The sequence below is a fragment of the Sus scrofa genome, chromosome 6, assembly GCF_054392235.1.
Source record: "Sus scrofa isolate SSC_HxYL_T2T_F1_AM1 chromosome 6, Sscrofa_HxYL_maternal_Yorkshire_Landrace_v2.0, whole genome shotgun sequence".
In the NCBI taxonomy this organism is placed as follows: Eukaryota; Metazoa; Chordata; class Mammalia; order Artiodactyla; family Suidae; genus Sus; species Sus scrofa.
This window is the reverse complement of record NC_139388.1, coordinates 62,501,996-62,517,348: the sequence shown is the minus strand read 5'-3', so window position 1 is coordinate 62,517,348 and position 15,353 is coordinate 62,501,996. Positions and strand designations below refer to the sequence as shown.

The following is a 15,353-nucleotide window of genomic DNA, read 5'->3' as shown; positions in this document are numbered from 1 at the left end:
TAGGCTGGCAGCCGTAGCTCGGATTCCAGCCCTAGCCTGGGAACCTCCATATGCTGAGGGTGTGGCTCTGGAAAGCAAAAAAGAAAGAAAGAAAGAGAGAAAGAAAGAGAGAGAGAGAGAGAAAGAAAGAGAGAAAGGAAGAAAGAGAGAAAAAAGAAAGAAAGAAAGAGAGAAAGAAAGAAAGAAAGAAAAAGAGAAAGAAAGAGAAAGAAAGAAAGAAAGGAGAAGACAATTTTCAAGGAAATTGTCTTGGGCAGGGCTTCAGATAAGACTGGAGAGGTCTCGGGTGGGTGGAGCCACGCACACCAGATTTTAAGAGGAAGATGTTGTCCGGGCAGCTTCTGGTTTCCTGAGTCAGTTGTAAGAAGGAAACTACGCCAGCCAGGTGGTGCAGAAGCCAAGCATCAGGGCAAACCTCTTGCCACGCATCCTCTGGACAAGGTGGGCAGTAGGGAGCTGCCATCGGCCAGCCCCACTTCTTCCTTTGAAACAGGATCTTGGTTCTGGCAGAAGGGACGCTATGGTCTCAAAAATCCTTCCCCTGCTTTGTCTCGGTGAGTCTCCAGGTCTGGGACAGCTGGGTCTGTGCGGTGGGAATGCGCACGGTGGAGGGGGTGGTTAACATGGGGAACATGGTGGCATGGACAAAAATGGTGGCATCAGTGAACCGGGGACACCCACCGAGTCCCCTTAGAGCTTGGTGGGCTGTGGAATCCACATGGCCTGGCTTTGGTGCTTGTGCTTAAGGAAAGAGGAAGCAGAGGTGCAGAGACATGGGGAGTGTCCTTGGTTTACTGGGTTGAGAAACGCACAGCAGATGGGACGGCCAAGTCGTCCTACCTGGATCCCATCTGTTAAACAGGCAGAGAAGGGCGGGGTCTACACGGTGTGAAGGGCTGTGACTTACAAACCAGAAACACAGAAAAGACCCGATTGTTACCGATGATTCCAAGCTCACACTGCTCGCTGCCCTGAGATAAGTGGTTGGGGCAGGAAATAGTGACTTTATTCAGAAAGCCAGCAGACCAAGATCGGGGACAAGTGTCCCAAAGAACCCTCTCATTGGGGTCTGGCTGCTAGTTTCTTTTACAGAACAAAGAGAGGGACGGGAGGAGGTCAAGTTTTAAAAAGCAAAGTAGGAGTTTCCATCGTGGCGCAGTGGTTAACGAATCCGACTAGGAACCATGAGGTTGAAGGTTCGATCCCTGGCCTTGCTCAGTGGGTTAAGGATCCGGCGTTGCTGTGAGCTGTGGTGTAGGTTGCAGACGAGGCTCGGATTCTGCGTTGCTGTGGCTCTGGTGTAGGCTGGTGGCTGGGAACCTCCATATGCCTTGGGAGCGGCCCAAGAAATGGCAAAAAGACAAAAAAAAAAAAAAAAAGTTATAAAATAAAAAACAAAGACCAGAAAAACATTAAAAAAAAAAAAAAAGCAAAGTAAGTTGTTGCACATATTTCCTGTTTCCACCAAGAATCCTGAAGGGAATAGTTCATTTCTTGTTTCCTGCAGCCGTTCACATGAGCCTGGTCAGGATGCGTCCTGGGAGCTAAAAAAGGCTCAGGCAGGGCTCAGGCAGGGGAGGCAGGGTTCCTGGAGAGGGGCCATTATGTATCCTTTCAGCTACAGGCAACATCCCTTTAGCAAATAACTTGTAGCAAAAGCAACAGAATTCAAAAGTGAAGGAGCTCCCTGGTGGCTGAGCAGGTAGGGGATCTGGCATCATCACTGCTGCGGCTCTGGTTACTGCTGTGGCGTGGGTTCAACCCCCGGGTTGGGAACTTCTGCATGCTGCAAGTGCAGAAAAAAAAAGAATATAGGTAGTTCCCGTCGTGGCTCAGTGGTTAATGGACCCGACTAGCATCCAGGAGGACGCAGGTTTGATCCCTGGCCTCACTCAGTGGGTTAAGGATCCAGTGTTGCCGTGAGCTATGGTATAGGTCGCAGATGCGTCTTGGATCCCGTGTTGCTATGGCTGTGGCTGGAGGCTGGAGGCTACAGCTCTGATTGGACCCCAAGCCTGGGACCCTCCATATGCTGCGGGTGTGGCCCTAAAAAGACAAAAAAAAAAAAAGAATACAAACATTAAAGTAAGAGAAACAGGTCGAATATGACACTATGGCCGGGAATAAAGGATAAGACGGAAAAATCATGACGAGCCCTATCCTTAGCCTGATTTTAAGCATCCTCAGTTTGAACGTAAAGTAATCAAACAGACCCTAGTCTGTGGGAAAGAAGAGCTGGGTTAGCATCTTGGTCTCATGGGAGCTCCAGGCTTTGGAAACAGCAGCTCCAGATCCTCGTTCGTGATGGGGTGGGATTGGTGGCGGGGGCGGGGGCAGGGGGGACAGTGTGAAGGACCTCAGGACTCTGCATTTGCTCCAGTTCCTTCCTCCTTCTCCTGGGGACAGCCCTTTCCCCTTGGGGTCATGCTCTTTCCATGCACACATCTGAGCTAAAGTCACTGCACCCCAAACCTCCAGCTGAGACAGGTTGGGACCTGGAACCTGGGACTCTTGGCTGCAGTGGCCACAGTGCTGGCACCTGGACAAACATCCCCTGAAGCAGCCACATAGAAAGAAACTCCAAGGGACTAAAAATAACGGTGTGCCCTGTGCAGTTGGCGCAAATTATGGACAAGAAGATACCAAAAAAACCCCTAAATAAACCCACTGCCACTTCTGAAGGGCCAAGAGCCACAGCGGGATACTACGCATGCCCCCTGCACACAACCCCAGCTAAGCCACCCCTGCGACCGGACCCCTAGACCTACCCCTACCCTCAACTCATGTAAGGAGCCAGCTCATACCACTACCACCCCACTGCCAGTGTGTTCCGATTCTTTTTTATTTTTTTATTTTCTTATTTTTTTTATTTTTTTTGTCTTTTGTCTTTTTTTGTCTTTTGTTGTTGTTGTTGTTGTTGCTATTTCTTGGGCCGCTCCCTTGGCATATGGAGGTTCCCAGGCTAGGGGTTGAATCAGAGCTGTAGCCACCAGCCTACGCCAGAGCCACAGCAACGCAGGATCCGAGCCGCGTCTGCAACCTACACCACAGCTCGCGGCAACGCCGGATCGTTAACCCACTGAGCAAGGGCAGGGACCGAACCCGCAACCCATGGTTCCTAGTTGGATTCGTTAACCACTGCGCCACGACAGGAACTCCATCTTTTTTATTTTTATTTATTTTTGTCTTTTTAGGGCTGCACAGCAGCATATGGAGATTCCCAGGCTAGAGGTCGAATCAGAGATAGAGCTGGCCTACACCACAGCCACAGCCACACAGGATCCGAGCTGTGCCTATGACCTACACCACAGTTCATGGCAACGCCAGATCCTTAACCCTCTGAGCAAGGTCAGGGATCGAACCTGTGTCCTTGTGGATGCTAGTCAGATTCGTTTCCACTGAGCCACAATGGGAACTCCAGTGTATACTGTTTCTTAAAAAGAATCAGCTGAAATAAATCGTGCCGGACCCATTTGGCGGGGTGGCAGATTTGGCTCCCCTCTACCAGTCATTGGTAGCTCTGATTCTGACACCAATTAGGATTCTGCATCCAAGTCTGATGTATACATTTTTGGGGGGTGGGGGGATTTCCCACACCATGAAGCACCTCTCTGACACCAGCTGGATCAGTCCAACTCCGTTGTGACACTATCTACCTGGAGATAGCATCAGAGCCCACAGATTGAGGGGTCAGTCCTACAGGACAGCCTCCCTCCCACTCCAGATCCCAGTCACAAGCCCTGGGGTCACCTGTGCTTCGGGCTGACCAACTATGTATGGACTGAAGGTTTCAACAACCTCAATTCGTCCTTGCATTCCATCAATTTGCTGGAACGGCTCACAGAACTCAGAGAAGCATTTTACTCAATAGACTACTGATTTTTTTTTTTTTTTTTTGCCTTTTTAGGGTTGCACCTGCGGCATATGGAAGTTCCCAGGCTAGGGGTTGAATCAGAGCTACAGCTGCCAGCTTGCACCACCATAGCCACAGCAACACGGGATCTTTAACCCACTGAGCAAGGCCAGGGATTGGACCTGCGTCCTCAAGGATACGAATGGGGTTTGTTACTGCAGAGTCACAGTGGGAACTCTTGGACTAGGGATGCATAAGAAAAGAGTTTAACTCTGGAATAGCCCGATGGAAGATAGGCACAGGGCATGGTGTGGCGAAAGGGCTCCTGAGGGCACGTGTCCAACATGGAAACTCCCTGAACCTTCTTCTCTGGGCTTTTTATGGAGGCTTCATCACAAAGGCACGAATGACTACATCCTTGGCAGTTGGTGATTGAATGGCATCTCCACCCCACTTCCCTCCATGGAGGTCCAAGTGAGGGAGGGTGGGACTGACTCTTCCAATCAGGCGGTCGGTTTCCCTGGCAACCAGGCCCCAAGCAAAGGTTCCCGGGAGGCTTTCCAAAAATTATCATTCACATGACAAAAGACTCCTTTTCTGTCTCTCCAACAGCTAGGAAATTCCAAGTGTTTTAGGAGCTCTGCCGGGACCAGGGACAAAGCCCCAATACATATATATATTTTTTGGTCTTTTTAGGGCCTCACCCACGGCATATGGAAGTTCCCAGGCTAGGGGTCGAATCGCAGCTGTAGCCGCCAACCTACACCACAGCCCCAGCAACTGGGGATCTGAGCCTTGTCTGCAACCTACACCACAGGTCATGGCAACGCCGGATCCTTAACCCACTGAGCGAGGCCAGGGATGGAACCTGCATCCTCATGGATACTTGTCAGATCCGTTTCTGCTGAGCCACGACGAGAAGTCCCATATTTTTTATTAAAAGTCACAATGTCATCTTTCCTAGGGATCTGTGGTTTCAAGTGCCACCGCCTCCTCCCTCTCTAGCAGGGAAATTGTTCAGCCCTCCATCTGATGTGTAGAAAGGCCACGCTAAATGTTACAAGTGTGATGTGTGGCGGAGACAGGCAGAGAGTGGGCTGTGTGCAAAGTGCTAACTGTCTGCACAGGAAACGCTAAATCATGAAGGTGAAACTGACAGTATCAACGGCCTGAACCCATTCAGAACACAGAGTGGGACTGGCACCCACGTGGTGCCGGGACTCGAACCCGGCCTAAACCCAGATTGGGATGTAAACCCATGGTTTTAAATTAGAATCACTCACCCTGTGTCCTTTTTTTTTTTAAAATCTTTTTAAGTCCGCTCCCTCGGCATATGGAGGTTCCCAGGCTAGGGGTCTAATTGGAGCTTTAGCTGCCGGCCTATACCAGAGTCACAGCAACACAGGATCCGAGCCACATCTGCGGCCTACACCACAGCTCAAGGCAATGCCAGATCCTTAACCCACTGAGCAAGGCCAGGGATCAAACCCGCAACCTCATGGTTCCCAGTCGGATTCATTTCTGCTGCGCCACAACGGGAACTCCACTCACGGAGGTTCAGGGTCTTCCTGCCTCTGCACAGAAGAAATTCAGTGAGAGACAAAGTGATAGGCAAGAAATAGATTTAAGATAGGACGCTTGTGGGAGTTCCCTTTGCGGCTCAGTGGTTAACGAATCCGACTAGGAAACATGAGGTTGCAGGTTTGATCCCTGGCCTCGCTCTAGTGAGTTAAGGATCCGGCGTTGCCGTGAGCTGTGGTGTAGGTTGCAGACGTGGTTCGGATCCCGAAGTGCTGTGGCTCTGGTGTAGGCTGGCGGCTACAGCTCCGATTCGACCCCTAGCCTGGGAACCTCCATATGCTGCGGGAGTGGCCCACGAAATGGCAAAAAGACAAAAAAAAAAAAAAAAAAAAAAAAAAAGAAAAAGAAAAAATTGATAAAATCACGGGACATATACTTGTATTCCCATCTCATTTTTCTGTGACTGTTTTTATGCTTTTGATTTAAAAATGCAACAGTACATTTACATTCAAACAGGGAGGATCTGGATTGAATTTAATTGAAATATAATTGACTTACAATATTATAGTAGTTTTAGGTGTACAACATAGTGGTTATATATATATGCTATACCCATGGCATACAGAAGTTCCTGGGCCAGGGATTGAACCCATGCCACAGAAGGAGCCATGCTGGATCCTTAACCCCATGAGCCACCAGGGAACTCCTTGATATTTTTATACATTACAAAATGACAGCCTCCATAAACATAAGTTCCGAATGACAAACAATGGGTCAAAAGGAAAAGATATAAAAAAATTAATCCAGGGAAGTGCCTGGAAGGAACAGGACAGATCTTTAAAAAAATGAGTCACATGGTCTCTGCCTGATTTTTACTCAAAGACAAGCCTATGATGCATCTCTCATGAGGGTTTCTTTCCAGGGCTTTGTCTGGGCTACGAAGATGAGAAAAAGCATGGTGAGTGGTCTCCCCCTTAACTCTGTTCTGTGACCCACGTTTTCATGACCTTTTTCCTTGAATCCTTTGAATGCGAGGAGGGTTGCGGTGGTCACCAGCAGGAAGAGTCAGACTAACTCCGAGTTCTTTCCAGAGAAACTTCCCAAACCCCAGCTCCATGCCTTGCCCAGCTCAGAGATCAAACGCCACAGCAGTGTGACCTTCCGGTGCCAGTCCGAGGTCCAGAACGTGACTTTCATGCTGGGGAAGCTGCAGGACTCTGGGTACAGGCGAGAGCAGAACACAGGAAGACAGGATGCTGAATTCCTCCTTGTCAACCTGGACTCTGAAGATGCTGGACAGTACTTTTGTGCCTACAGGACAACGGTTTCCCAGGAGTGGTCAGAAGAGAGTGATCACCTGCAACTGACGGTCACAGGTGAGAAGGGCAGCCTTGGGTTTGCCCTTTGAGGTATGTGCTCCTTTTTCTGTGGTGGCACCTGGCTGGGGAAGCAGGAATCCAGGAAACAATAAGACAGGGAACTTCGTGTGGGAATGAGGCTCTTATCAGGGATTCTGAGCGGGTCTCAAGGATACGGATGTGGGTGAGCATTTTAGAATAGAGGTTGGGAGTCTCCATTGTGGCTCAGTGGAAATGGACCCGATTAGTATCCCTGGCCTCGATCAGTGGGTTAAGAATGTGGCATTGCCATGTGCTGTGGTGTAGGTCACAGATATGGCTTGGATCTGGCATTGCTGTGGCTGTTGAGTAGGCTGGCAACAGCAGCTCTGATCTGACCCCTGGCCTAGGGACTTCCATATGCTGTAGGTATGCCTTAAAAAGACAATTAAAAAGGAGAAAAAAAAAAGGAATAGAGGTTGGTAAAATACAAAATTCAACCAAGTACGTTTTAAAGATCTAATTGGTTTGATCTAATGATTCGTGAATCCGGAAGCATCCTTTCTAGCAAGTAGACAGGACTGCCAAAGGACCATGGAAAGAGAGGTTTTTAGACAAGCAAGCAAGTCCTAAACAAAAAAAGACCATTTCAAGCTTAGATAACCTACGTACAGGGGACAGAAAGGGTCTAGGTGGTTCCATGAAAAGATAGTTTGTTCCAGTTCCCAAGAAGAGGGGTTATGCCATGCCATGCAGGGCCACATGGGGAAGCACCAGGGTGAGTCAGGATGCAGGGACAAGGGGAGGGGTGTGGGAAAGAGCCTTTCCTGCGGTTTCTGTGGGGGAGGACCAGGTTGAGGCTTGGCTCGGGGGTACAGAGGCTGTCCCTGGTTGTCTGGGACTTGGCCCTGGGGTGATTAGGGCAGAGGAAGAGCACCTCTGATGTGAGAGACTCACAAAGAAGGTGGTTGGGAGTGTGGGCTCTGGATGGGTTGCTTTGCATTTGAGAGGTGTGCTGGAGGGAAGGTACCCCCCTATCTCTAGGAATTGGATAACCCTAAGGGGAGGATCCCTAAAGGGTTCAGCAAGCTCCCAAGATGTCAAAGCATTGAATGCAGAAAATAAAAGACATGACTAAAACAGAGAGATGGGTGAGAATGTCCCCGGGGGCAGTGGAAAATGGGAAACCCTCGTTCTCGTCACCCTCACCGCCTTGCCCTCTTCAGGATTGGTCCTAAAACCTTACCTCTCAGGCAACAGAGACCCATGGCCAAGAGGGATTGGAACCAGGTCACAGTTCTCCTTCAGGTTCCACAGCTGGTAGTGAGGTCTGTCTGCCTGGTACCCAATGTACACCTGAGTCCACTGGTGTATGGTGCTGAATCCAACTTCCATGATGAAGGTGGTTTTGTTCATGGATGGATGCCAAGTTTTAGTTGTTGAAATGGGAGGAAAAAACAAGAGACATCTTATGCCACCCTCATGCTCAGTTTGGTCTCTTCCTACTTCCTCAACTTGTAATGGTTCTGGGATCCCCATTTTCAGCAGAGCAATAATGACACATTCGGTTCTGTTGTGAGGAATCAGACCCTGGAGTCATCTCAGGGTCTCTGTTGCCTGAGAGGTAAGGTTTTAGGACCGATCCTGAAGAGGACAAGGCAGTGAGGGTGAAGAGAAGACAAGAGAAACTTTGTGGAAGTTTGCGAACCAAGACTGAATTATGAAGAAATAGAAAACTGACAGAGCAATAATCACTAAAGAGAGTTAATCAGTAATCAAAAAAAACCTCCCAACAAAGCAAAGCCCAGGATGAGATGGTTTCTATGGCAAATTCTACCAAATGCTTAAAGAAGAAATAATGCCATTTTTCCCCCTCAAACTCTTCCAAAAATTGAAGAGGAAATAACATTTCTACAATCATTTCCACAATCACTTTAGTGTGTTTTTTTTTTTTTTTTTGCTGCACCCACAGCATGCAAAAGTTCCTGGGCCAGGAACTGAACCCATGCCACAGCAGGGGCAACACTGGATCTTAACCCACTGAGCAACCAGGGAACTCCTCCCACTATCATTTTATAAATCCAGTATAACCCTGATCTCAAAACCAGGTAAGAGAAAACTACAAACCAATATCCCTGATGAATATAGATGTGACATTAATAAACCAATTTTAACAGTACATTAAAAGGATCATACACTATGATCAAGTGAGATTTATCCCTCAGATGCAAGGATGTTTCATCATATACAAACTAATAAGTGTGATAGACATTAATATAATGTAGGATAAAAAACCATATTATCATCTCAATAGAAGCAGGAAAAAAGCTGACAAAATACAACATCCTTTTGAGTAAAACTCTCAATAAATTGAGTGTAGAAGGAACATACTACAGCACTAGAAAGGTCCATGCAACAAGGCACATCTAAGTTCAATGGTGAAACGTTGAAAGCTTTTCCTCTAATATCGGCAACAAGATAAGGATGCCCACTCTCACCACTTCAATTCAACATAATATTGGAAGACCTACCTAGAGCAATCAGGGAAGACAGAAAACTATAAGGCACCCAAAGGGATAGAAGAGGTAAAACTGTTTTCATTTGCAGATGATATGATCTTATATGTAGAAAACCCTAACCTCTCAATCCCCAAACCAGTAGAACTAATCAACAAATTCAGTAAAGTTGTAGATTATAAAAATTGACATACACGAATCAGTTGTTTCTTTCTACTAACAAGATATCTGAAAAATAAAGAAAAAATCTCACTCGTAATAGCATTAGAAACAATAAAATACTTAAGAATAAATACGACAAAGTAGGTGAAAGATCTGTACACTGAAAACTACAGGACTCTGATGAAAAGAAATTGGAGAAGACAATGAAAATGGAAAGCTAGCCCATGTTCATGGACCAGAAGAATATTGTTAAAATGTCCATATTACCCAAAGCTTTACATGGATTTGCTGCCAATCTCTATCCAAGTTCCAATGACATTTTTCACAGAACCAGAACAAATAATCCTGCAATTTGTAGGGAACCACAAAAGACCCCAAATAGCCAAAGCCATCCTAAGAAAGAAGAACAAAGCCAGAGGCATCACATTTCTTGATTTTCCAACTATACTACAAGGCTATAGTAACCAAAACGGTATGGTACTGGCATAAAAAATAGACACACATACGGAAGGAACAGAACTCAGAGCCCAGAAATACAACCACCCAAATGTGACAGGAAAGCCAAGAATACTCAATGGAGAAAAGCTAGTCCCTTCAACCAGTGGTGTGGGAAAAACTAGATAACCACAGGTGGAAGAATGAAATTGGACCCCTATCTTGAACCACGTACAAACATTTAACCTGAAATGGAGAAAAGCTTTAAACAGAAGACCACAACCAATAAAACTCCAGAGTTCCCGTCACGGTGCAATGGAAACGAATCAGAATAGGAACCATAAGGTTGCAGTTCCATCCCTGGCCTCACTCAGTGGGTTAAGGATCTGGCGTTGCTGTGAGCTGTGATATAGGTTGCAGACACGGCTCAGAACTGGCGTGGCTGTGGCTGTGGTGTACACCGACAGGTGCAGCTCCTACTCGACCCCTAGCCCGGGAACCTCCATATGCTGTGAGTGCAGCCCTCAAAAGACAAAAGACAAAAACAAACAAACAAAAAAACCAATAAAACTCCTAGAAGAAAACATAGGGAAGAAGCTTCTGAACACTGGTCTTGGCAACAGGTTTTTGGCTATGACACCAAAAGCACAGGAAGTAAAAGCAGAACATAAATAAGCAGGACTACATCCAACTAAAAAAGCTTCTGCGCAGCAAAAGAAAGAACAACGAAATGAAAAGGCAACTTACCAAATGGGAGAAAATATTTGCACAATGTCAGTGCTCCTTCCTGGGATAAGAAAGATGCTGTCATTCCTAAGTATTTTTGTTATTAAAATAATATCAAACTGCAGCAATATTAAGAAGCATAACCCAATGCTCTGGCCTTGGCGTGGGAACCCAGTGAACACCTGCAGAACGGAAAAGGCATTCTCTCCTCTGCTTCCCAAAGAGGGCATAGCATCATACATAGAACACGAGGATTTACGTCCCCAAGGTCCCCCTCTAAGTATTGTGATTCCTTTTCTTGCATCCTGTTTCCTAGATGACCGTGGCGGACGCGGACCACCCCCAGCAAAAACAGGTAATATGATTAGACACATTTTTCCCCAATTATGCCCACTTCATGAGGCAGGCGACCCTCTTTGATGAAAAGGTACAAGGAGAAACTTAATGCCCATTTTCTCCATCATATTGAGCGAATGCCCGCTTTATTGTGGAGGGAGATGCCCTCTAACTCCTGGGTTCTGCCAACACTGGTAACTAAAACAGCACAAGGTGCATTATCTGGCATGTTACACCATGAAAAACTTTGGTGGGGGTTCTGTGAAGGGTGAGCTTGTGAGATTGGTTTGGGGACTAAGACCAGGACCTGTGGAGTCCAGGGACTTCGGGAATATGTATGATCAAGGGCTTGCTAAACCATTGAAGTCCTGGGAAAGAGGTGACTATTAAATTGTTTGTCTCCTGGAGTTCCCATCGTGGTGCAGCAGAAACGAATCTGACTAGGAACCATGAGGTTGTGGGTTCGATTCCTGGCCTCGATCAGTGGGTTAAGATACGGTGTTGCCATGATCTGTGGTGTAGGTTGCAGACATGGCTCGGATCCCAAGTTGTTGTGGCTCTGGTGTAGGCCGGTGGTGGCTACAGCTCCAATTAGACCCCTAGCCTGGGGACCTCCATATGCCATGGGAGCGGCCCTAGAAAAGGCAATAAGACAAGAAAAAATAATAAATAAATTGTTTGTCTCTGATGGTGCTTTCCTGGGAAGACTTGATGAAGAGTCTTCCCTCAGGGATTCTCGTACAAATTGGGGCTTTTCTTGGCTTAGACTGAAATAGGCTCATCCAGACTCGGATGGATAAACATACCAAGCAGATCAGCATTCTAGATGCTTCATCCTTTTTTTTCTTTCAGCAGCTTATATCCTGCCTCTGTCTGTTGCAAAGGGCCAAAATGGTTCAAGGTTGTCGTTAGAGTCTGCGCTAGTAGAGCTGAACAGAAAGGGACCCTCTTCTCCAGTTCTGCGCAGAGACCAATGATGAATTTCATCACCTAACTTTGCCCCAAGGTCAGGCTTTCCTCTGGTGTCTGTGACGTCACTGATGCCCCGTGTCAAGCTGCATCCCACGGCACAGTCAGATGTCTTTCACCAATTGCGTAGAGCTTTTAAAATTCATTTTGGCATTTTGCAAACAGTGATGTGAAATTGACCAGGATATGTGGCCATCTCAAGGGCAGCCCAGTTCAGTGGGTGGTGGGCGGTTTTGCAATAATTTACTTCTCCTTTCTACCGAATTGGCAGGTGAGGGAAACTGGAGGGTAGGCAAAGGGAGAACTGAAAGCATAAGGCGAGGCGGCTTATTTTGCTACTTCCATCCAGAATGGCTGTTCCTGCCCCCTTTTCACACGCCAGCGGAGAGGCACTGTGCCTACAAATGCAGTTGTTGGTAAAGGGTCACATGGATCCCAAGGCTTTTTTTTTTTTTTTTTTTTTTGGTCTTTTTGCCTTTTCTAGGGCTGCTCCTGCGGCATATGGAGGTTCCCAGGCTAGGGGTCTAACCGGAGCTATAGCCACCGGCCTACGCCAGAGCCACAGCAACTCGGGATCCGAGCCGCATCTGCCACCTACACCACAGCTCACGGCAACGCCAGATCCCTAACTCACTGAGCGAGGCCAGGGATCGAACCTGCAACCTCATGGTTCCTAGTCGGATTCGTTAACCACTGCGCCACGATGGGAACTCCCCCAAGGCATTGTGAACCCTCCCACTGACAAATACATCGAGGCGCTCATGTTGGAAAGGGGAAGAGGCCACGACCAAGCATGCCAAAAAATGGCAAATGCCCCCACTGCGGGGGCACATTGGTGGAGGAACACTGATAGCAACTGCTACAGAGGGAGACAGGTGTGGGTGGCATATTGGGGCTGAAAAATAATCATGATCACTGCCCTGTCATTATCCTACACAGTGAGTCAGAGTCTAGACGGTGTTTTTTTGTTTTTTTTTTTTTTGCTTCTGAGGACCACACCTGCAGCATATGGAAGTTGAATCGGAGGTTGAATTGAGCTCAGGGTTGAATGGGTGCTGCAGCGGCCAGCCTACATCACAGCCCTAGCAAGCAGGACCCGAGCTGCATGTGTGACCTACACCACAGCCACGCTGGATCCTCAACCCACTGAGGCCAGAGATGGAACCCACAACCTCATGGTTCCTAGTTGGATTTGTTTCCACTGCACCACAAGGGGAACACCTAGATGGAGGGCTTAGGAGCCAGTATTTTTTTTTTTTTTTTGTCTTTTTGCCTTTTCTAGGGCCGCTCTCGCGCCATATGTAGATTTCCAGGCTAGGGGTCTAATCAGAGCTGTAGCCACCAGCCTACGCCAGAGCCACAGCGACACGGGGATCCGAGCCTCATCTGCAACCTACACCACAGCTCACGGCAACGCTGGATCCTCGATTCACTGAGCAAGGTCAGGGATCAAACCTGCAATCTCATGGTTCCTAGTTGGATTCGTTAACCACCGCGCCACAACGGGAACTCCAGGAGCCAGTGTTTTTCATCCTCACCTCTCTCTCCAAGTTAGGTCTTCTTACCTCCCTCGCTCCCCACCTCCTTTCCACCCCAGCTTCTTTGGGGGTGTAACTGACAACTGGTAAGATATTCAGAGTGTATCCAACGTGATAATTTGACACATGTATAACACACACACACACACACACACACACACACACACGACATGTCATATACACGTTATATACATGTTATATATAAATGTTTTATGTATATAAATATTGGATCACTGTGTTGTACACCTAAAACTAAGATAACATTGTATATCAACTCTATTTCAATTTTAAAAAATACCAGGAGTTCCCATTGTGGTGCAGCAGAAGCAAATCTGACTAGGAACCATGAGGTTGCAGGTTCGATCCCTGGCTTTGCTCAGTGGGTTAAGGATCCAGCATTGCCATGATCTGTGGTGTAGGTCGCAGATGCAGTTTGGATCTGGCATTGCTGTGGCTGTGGTATAGGCCAGCAGCTGTAGCTCTGATTGGACCCCTAGCCAGGGAACCTCCATATACCGTGGGTTCGGCCCTAAAAAGCAAAAAAAAAAAAATAAAAATAAAAATAAATTTTAAAAAAAACAACCCCAAAAATTATGAATAAATCTTAGGGCATGCTAAAAAAGAGAATTTTTATATATATTTATTATATACATGTATAATATATATTTATATTTATTATACAGGTGTATATTTATTATATGTATATAATGTATAATATAAATATATATTAGAAATATATTTATTATGTATGTATATTTATTAAATATCTATATATTTATTATACGTGTATATTTATATATTATACATTTACTTATATAAGAATTTATATATATTTATTATATATTTATAATATATGTTATATTTATATATAATATATGTAAATTCTTTTTTTTTTTTAGAATGCCCTAAGATTTATTCATCATTTTGTGATATTTTAAAAATTGAAGTAGAGTTGCTATACAATATTATATTAGTTTCAGGTGTATAAAACAGTGATTCATTATTTTATATACATCATAAAATGATCACCACAAGTTTAGTAACCATCTGTCACATTCAAAGTTACTACATTACTGGTGATGATATCCCCTACGTGTATATTACATTCCCCCCACATATTTATTCCATGATTGGAACTTTGTACCTCTTAAATCTTTTTTTCACTTGTTTTTTATGGCCATGCCCACGGCATATGGAGATTCCCAGGCTAGGGGTTGAATCAGAGCTGTAGCCACCAGCCTACACCACAGCCACAGCAATGTGGGGTCCCAGCCGAGTCTGCAACCTACACCACAGCTCACAGCAACCCCGGATCCTTCACCCACTGCGTGAGGCCAGGGATTGAACCCACAACCTCTTGGTTCCTAGTCGGATTCATTTCCGCTTAGCCACGACAGGAACTCCCCTCTTAAACCTTTTCACCTATTTCATCTATGACCACAACCCCTGCCCTGCGGCAACCACCAGTTTAGTTTGCTCTCTGTATCTCTGATGGTTTTCCTTTTGCTCTGTTGGTTCATTTGTTTTGTCTTTCAGATTCCCCATGTAAGTGAAATCATATGGTATCTGTCTTTGACTTACTCCACTATGGATAATACCCTCCAGGTCCATTGATGTTACTGCAAAAGGCAATTTTTCCTTCTTTTTTTCCTTGTGTGTATGTATATATACACATACATACATATACACACATATATGTAACATATATTTCACATCTTCTTTATTCATCATCTATCGATGGAACACTTAGGCTGCTTCCCTATCTTTTTATTTTTGATTTTTATTTTTTTGGTCTTTTGAGGGCCGTACCTGTGGCATATGGAGGTTCCCAGGCTAGGGGTCGAATTGGAGCTATAGCCACCAGCCTACGCCAGAGCCACAGCAATGCCAGATCTGAGCTGCGTCTGCGACCTACACCACAACTCATGTCAACGCCGGATCCTTCACCCACGGAGCGAGG

At 46.2% G+C, this 15,353-nt stretch overlaps 1 protein-coding gene across 4 annotated transcripts in view; it reads left to right on the top strand.

Moving 5' to 3' along the window:
- The first annotated feature begins 356 nt into the window (after positions 1–356).
- Positions 357–15,353, top strand: part of VSTM1 (V-set and transmembrane domain containing 1) — a 19,994-nt gene continuing 4,997 nt past the window's right edge. For 3 of the 4 annotated variants that reach the window (XM_003356048.5, XM_021094895.2, XM_021094893.2), the window contains exons 1-4: positions 357–554; positions 6,297–6,332; positions 6,466–6,750; positions 10,867–10,905. In XM_003356048.5, the coding sequence (XP_003356096.2) occupies positions 521–554; positions 6,297–6,332; positions 6,466–6,750; positions 10,867–10,905 (394 nt within the window). In that variant the 5' untranslated portion in view covers positions 357–520. Of the gene's footprint in view, positions 555–6,249; positions 6,333–6,465; positions 6,751–10,866; positions 10,906–15,353 lie in introns of those variants that run through there. The other variant, XM_084958872.1, reaches the window with a different exon arrangement.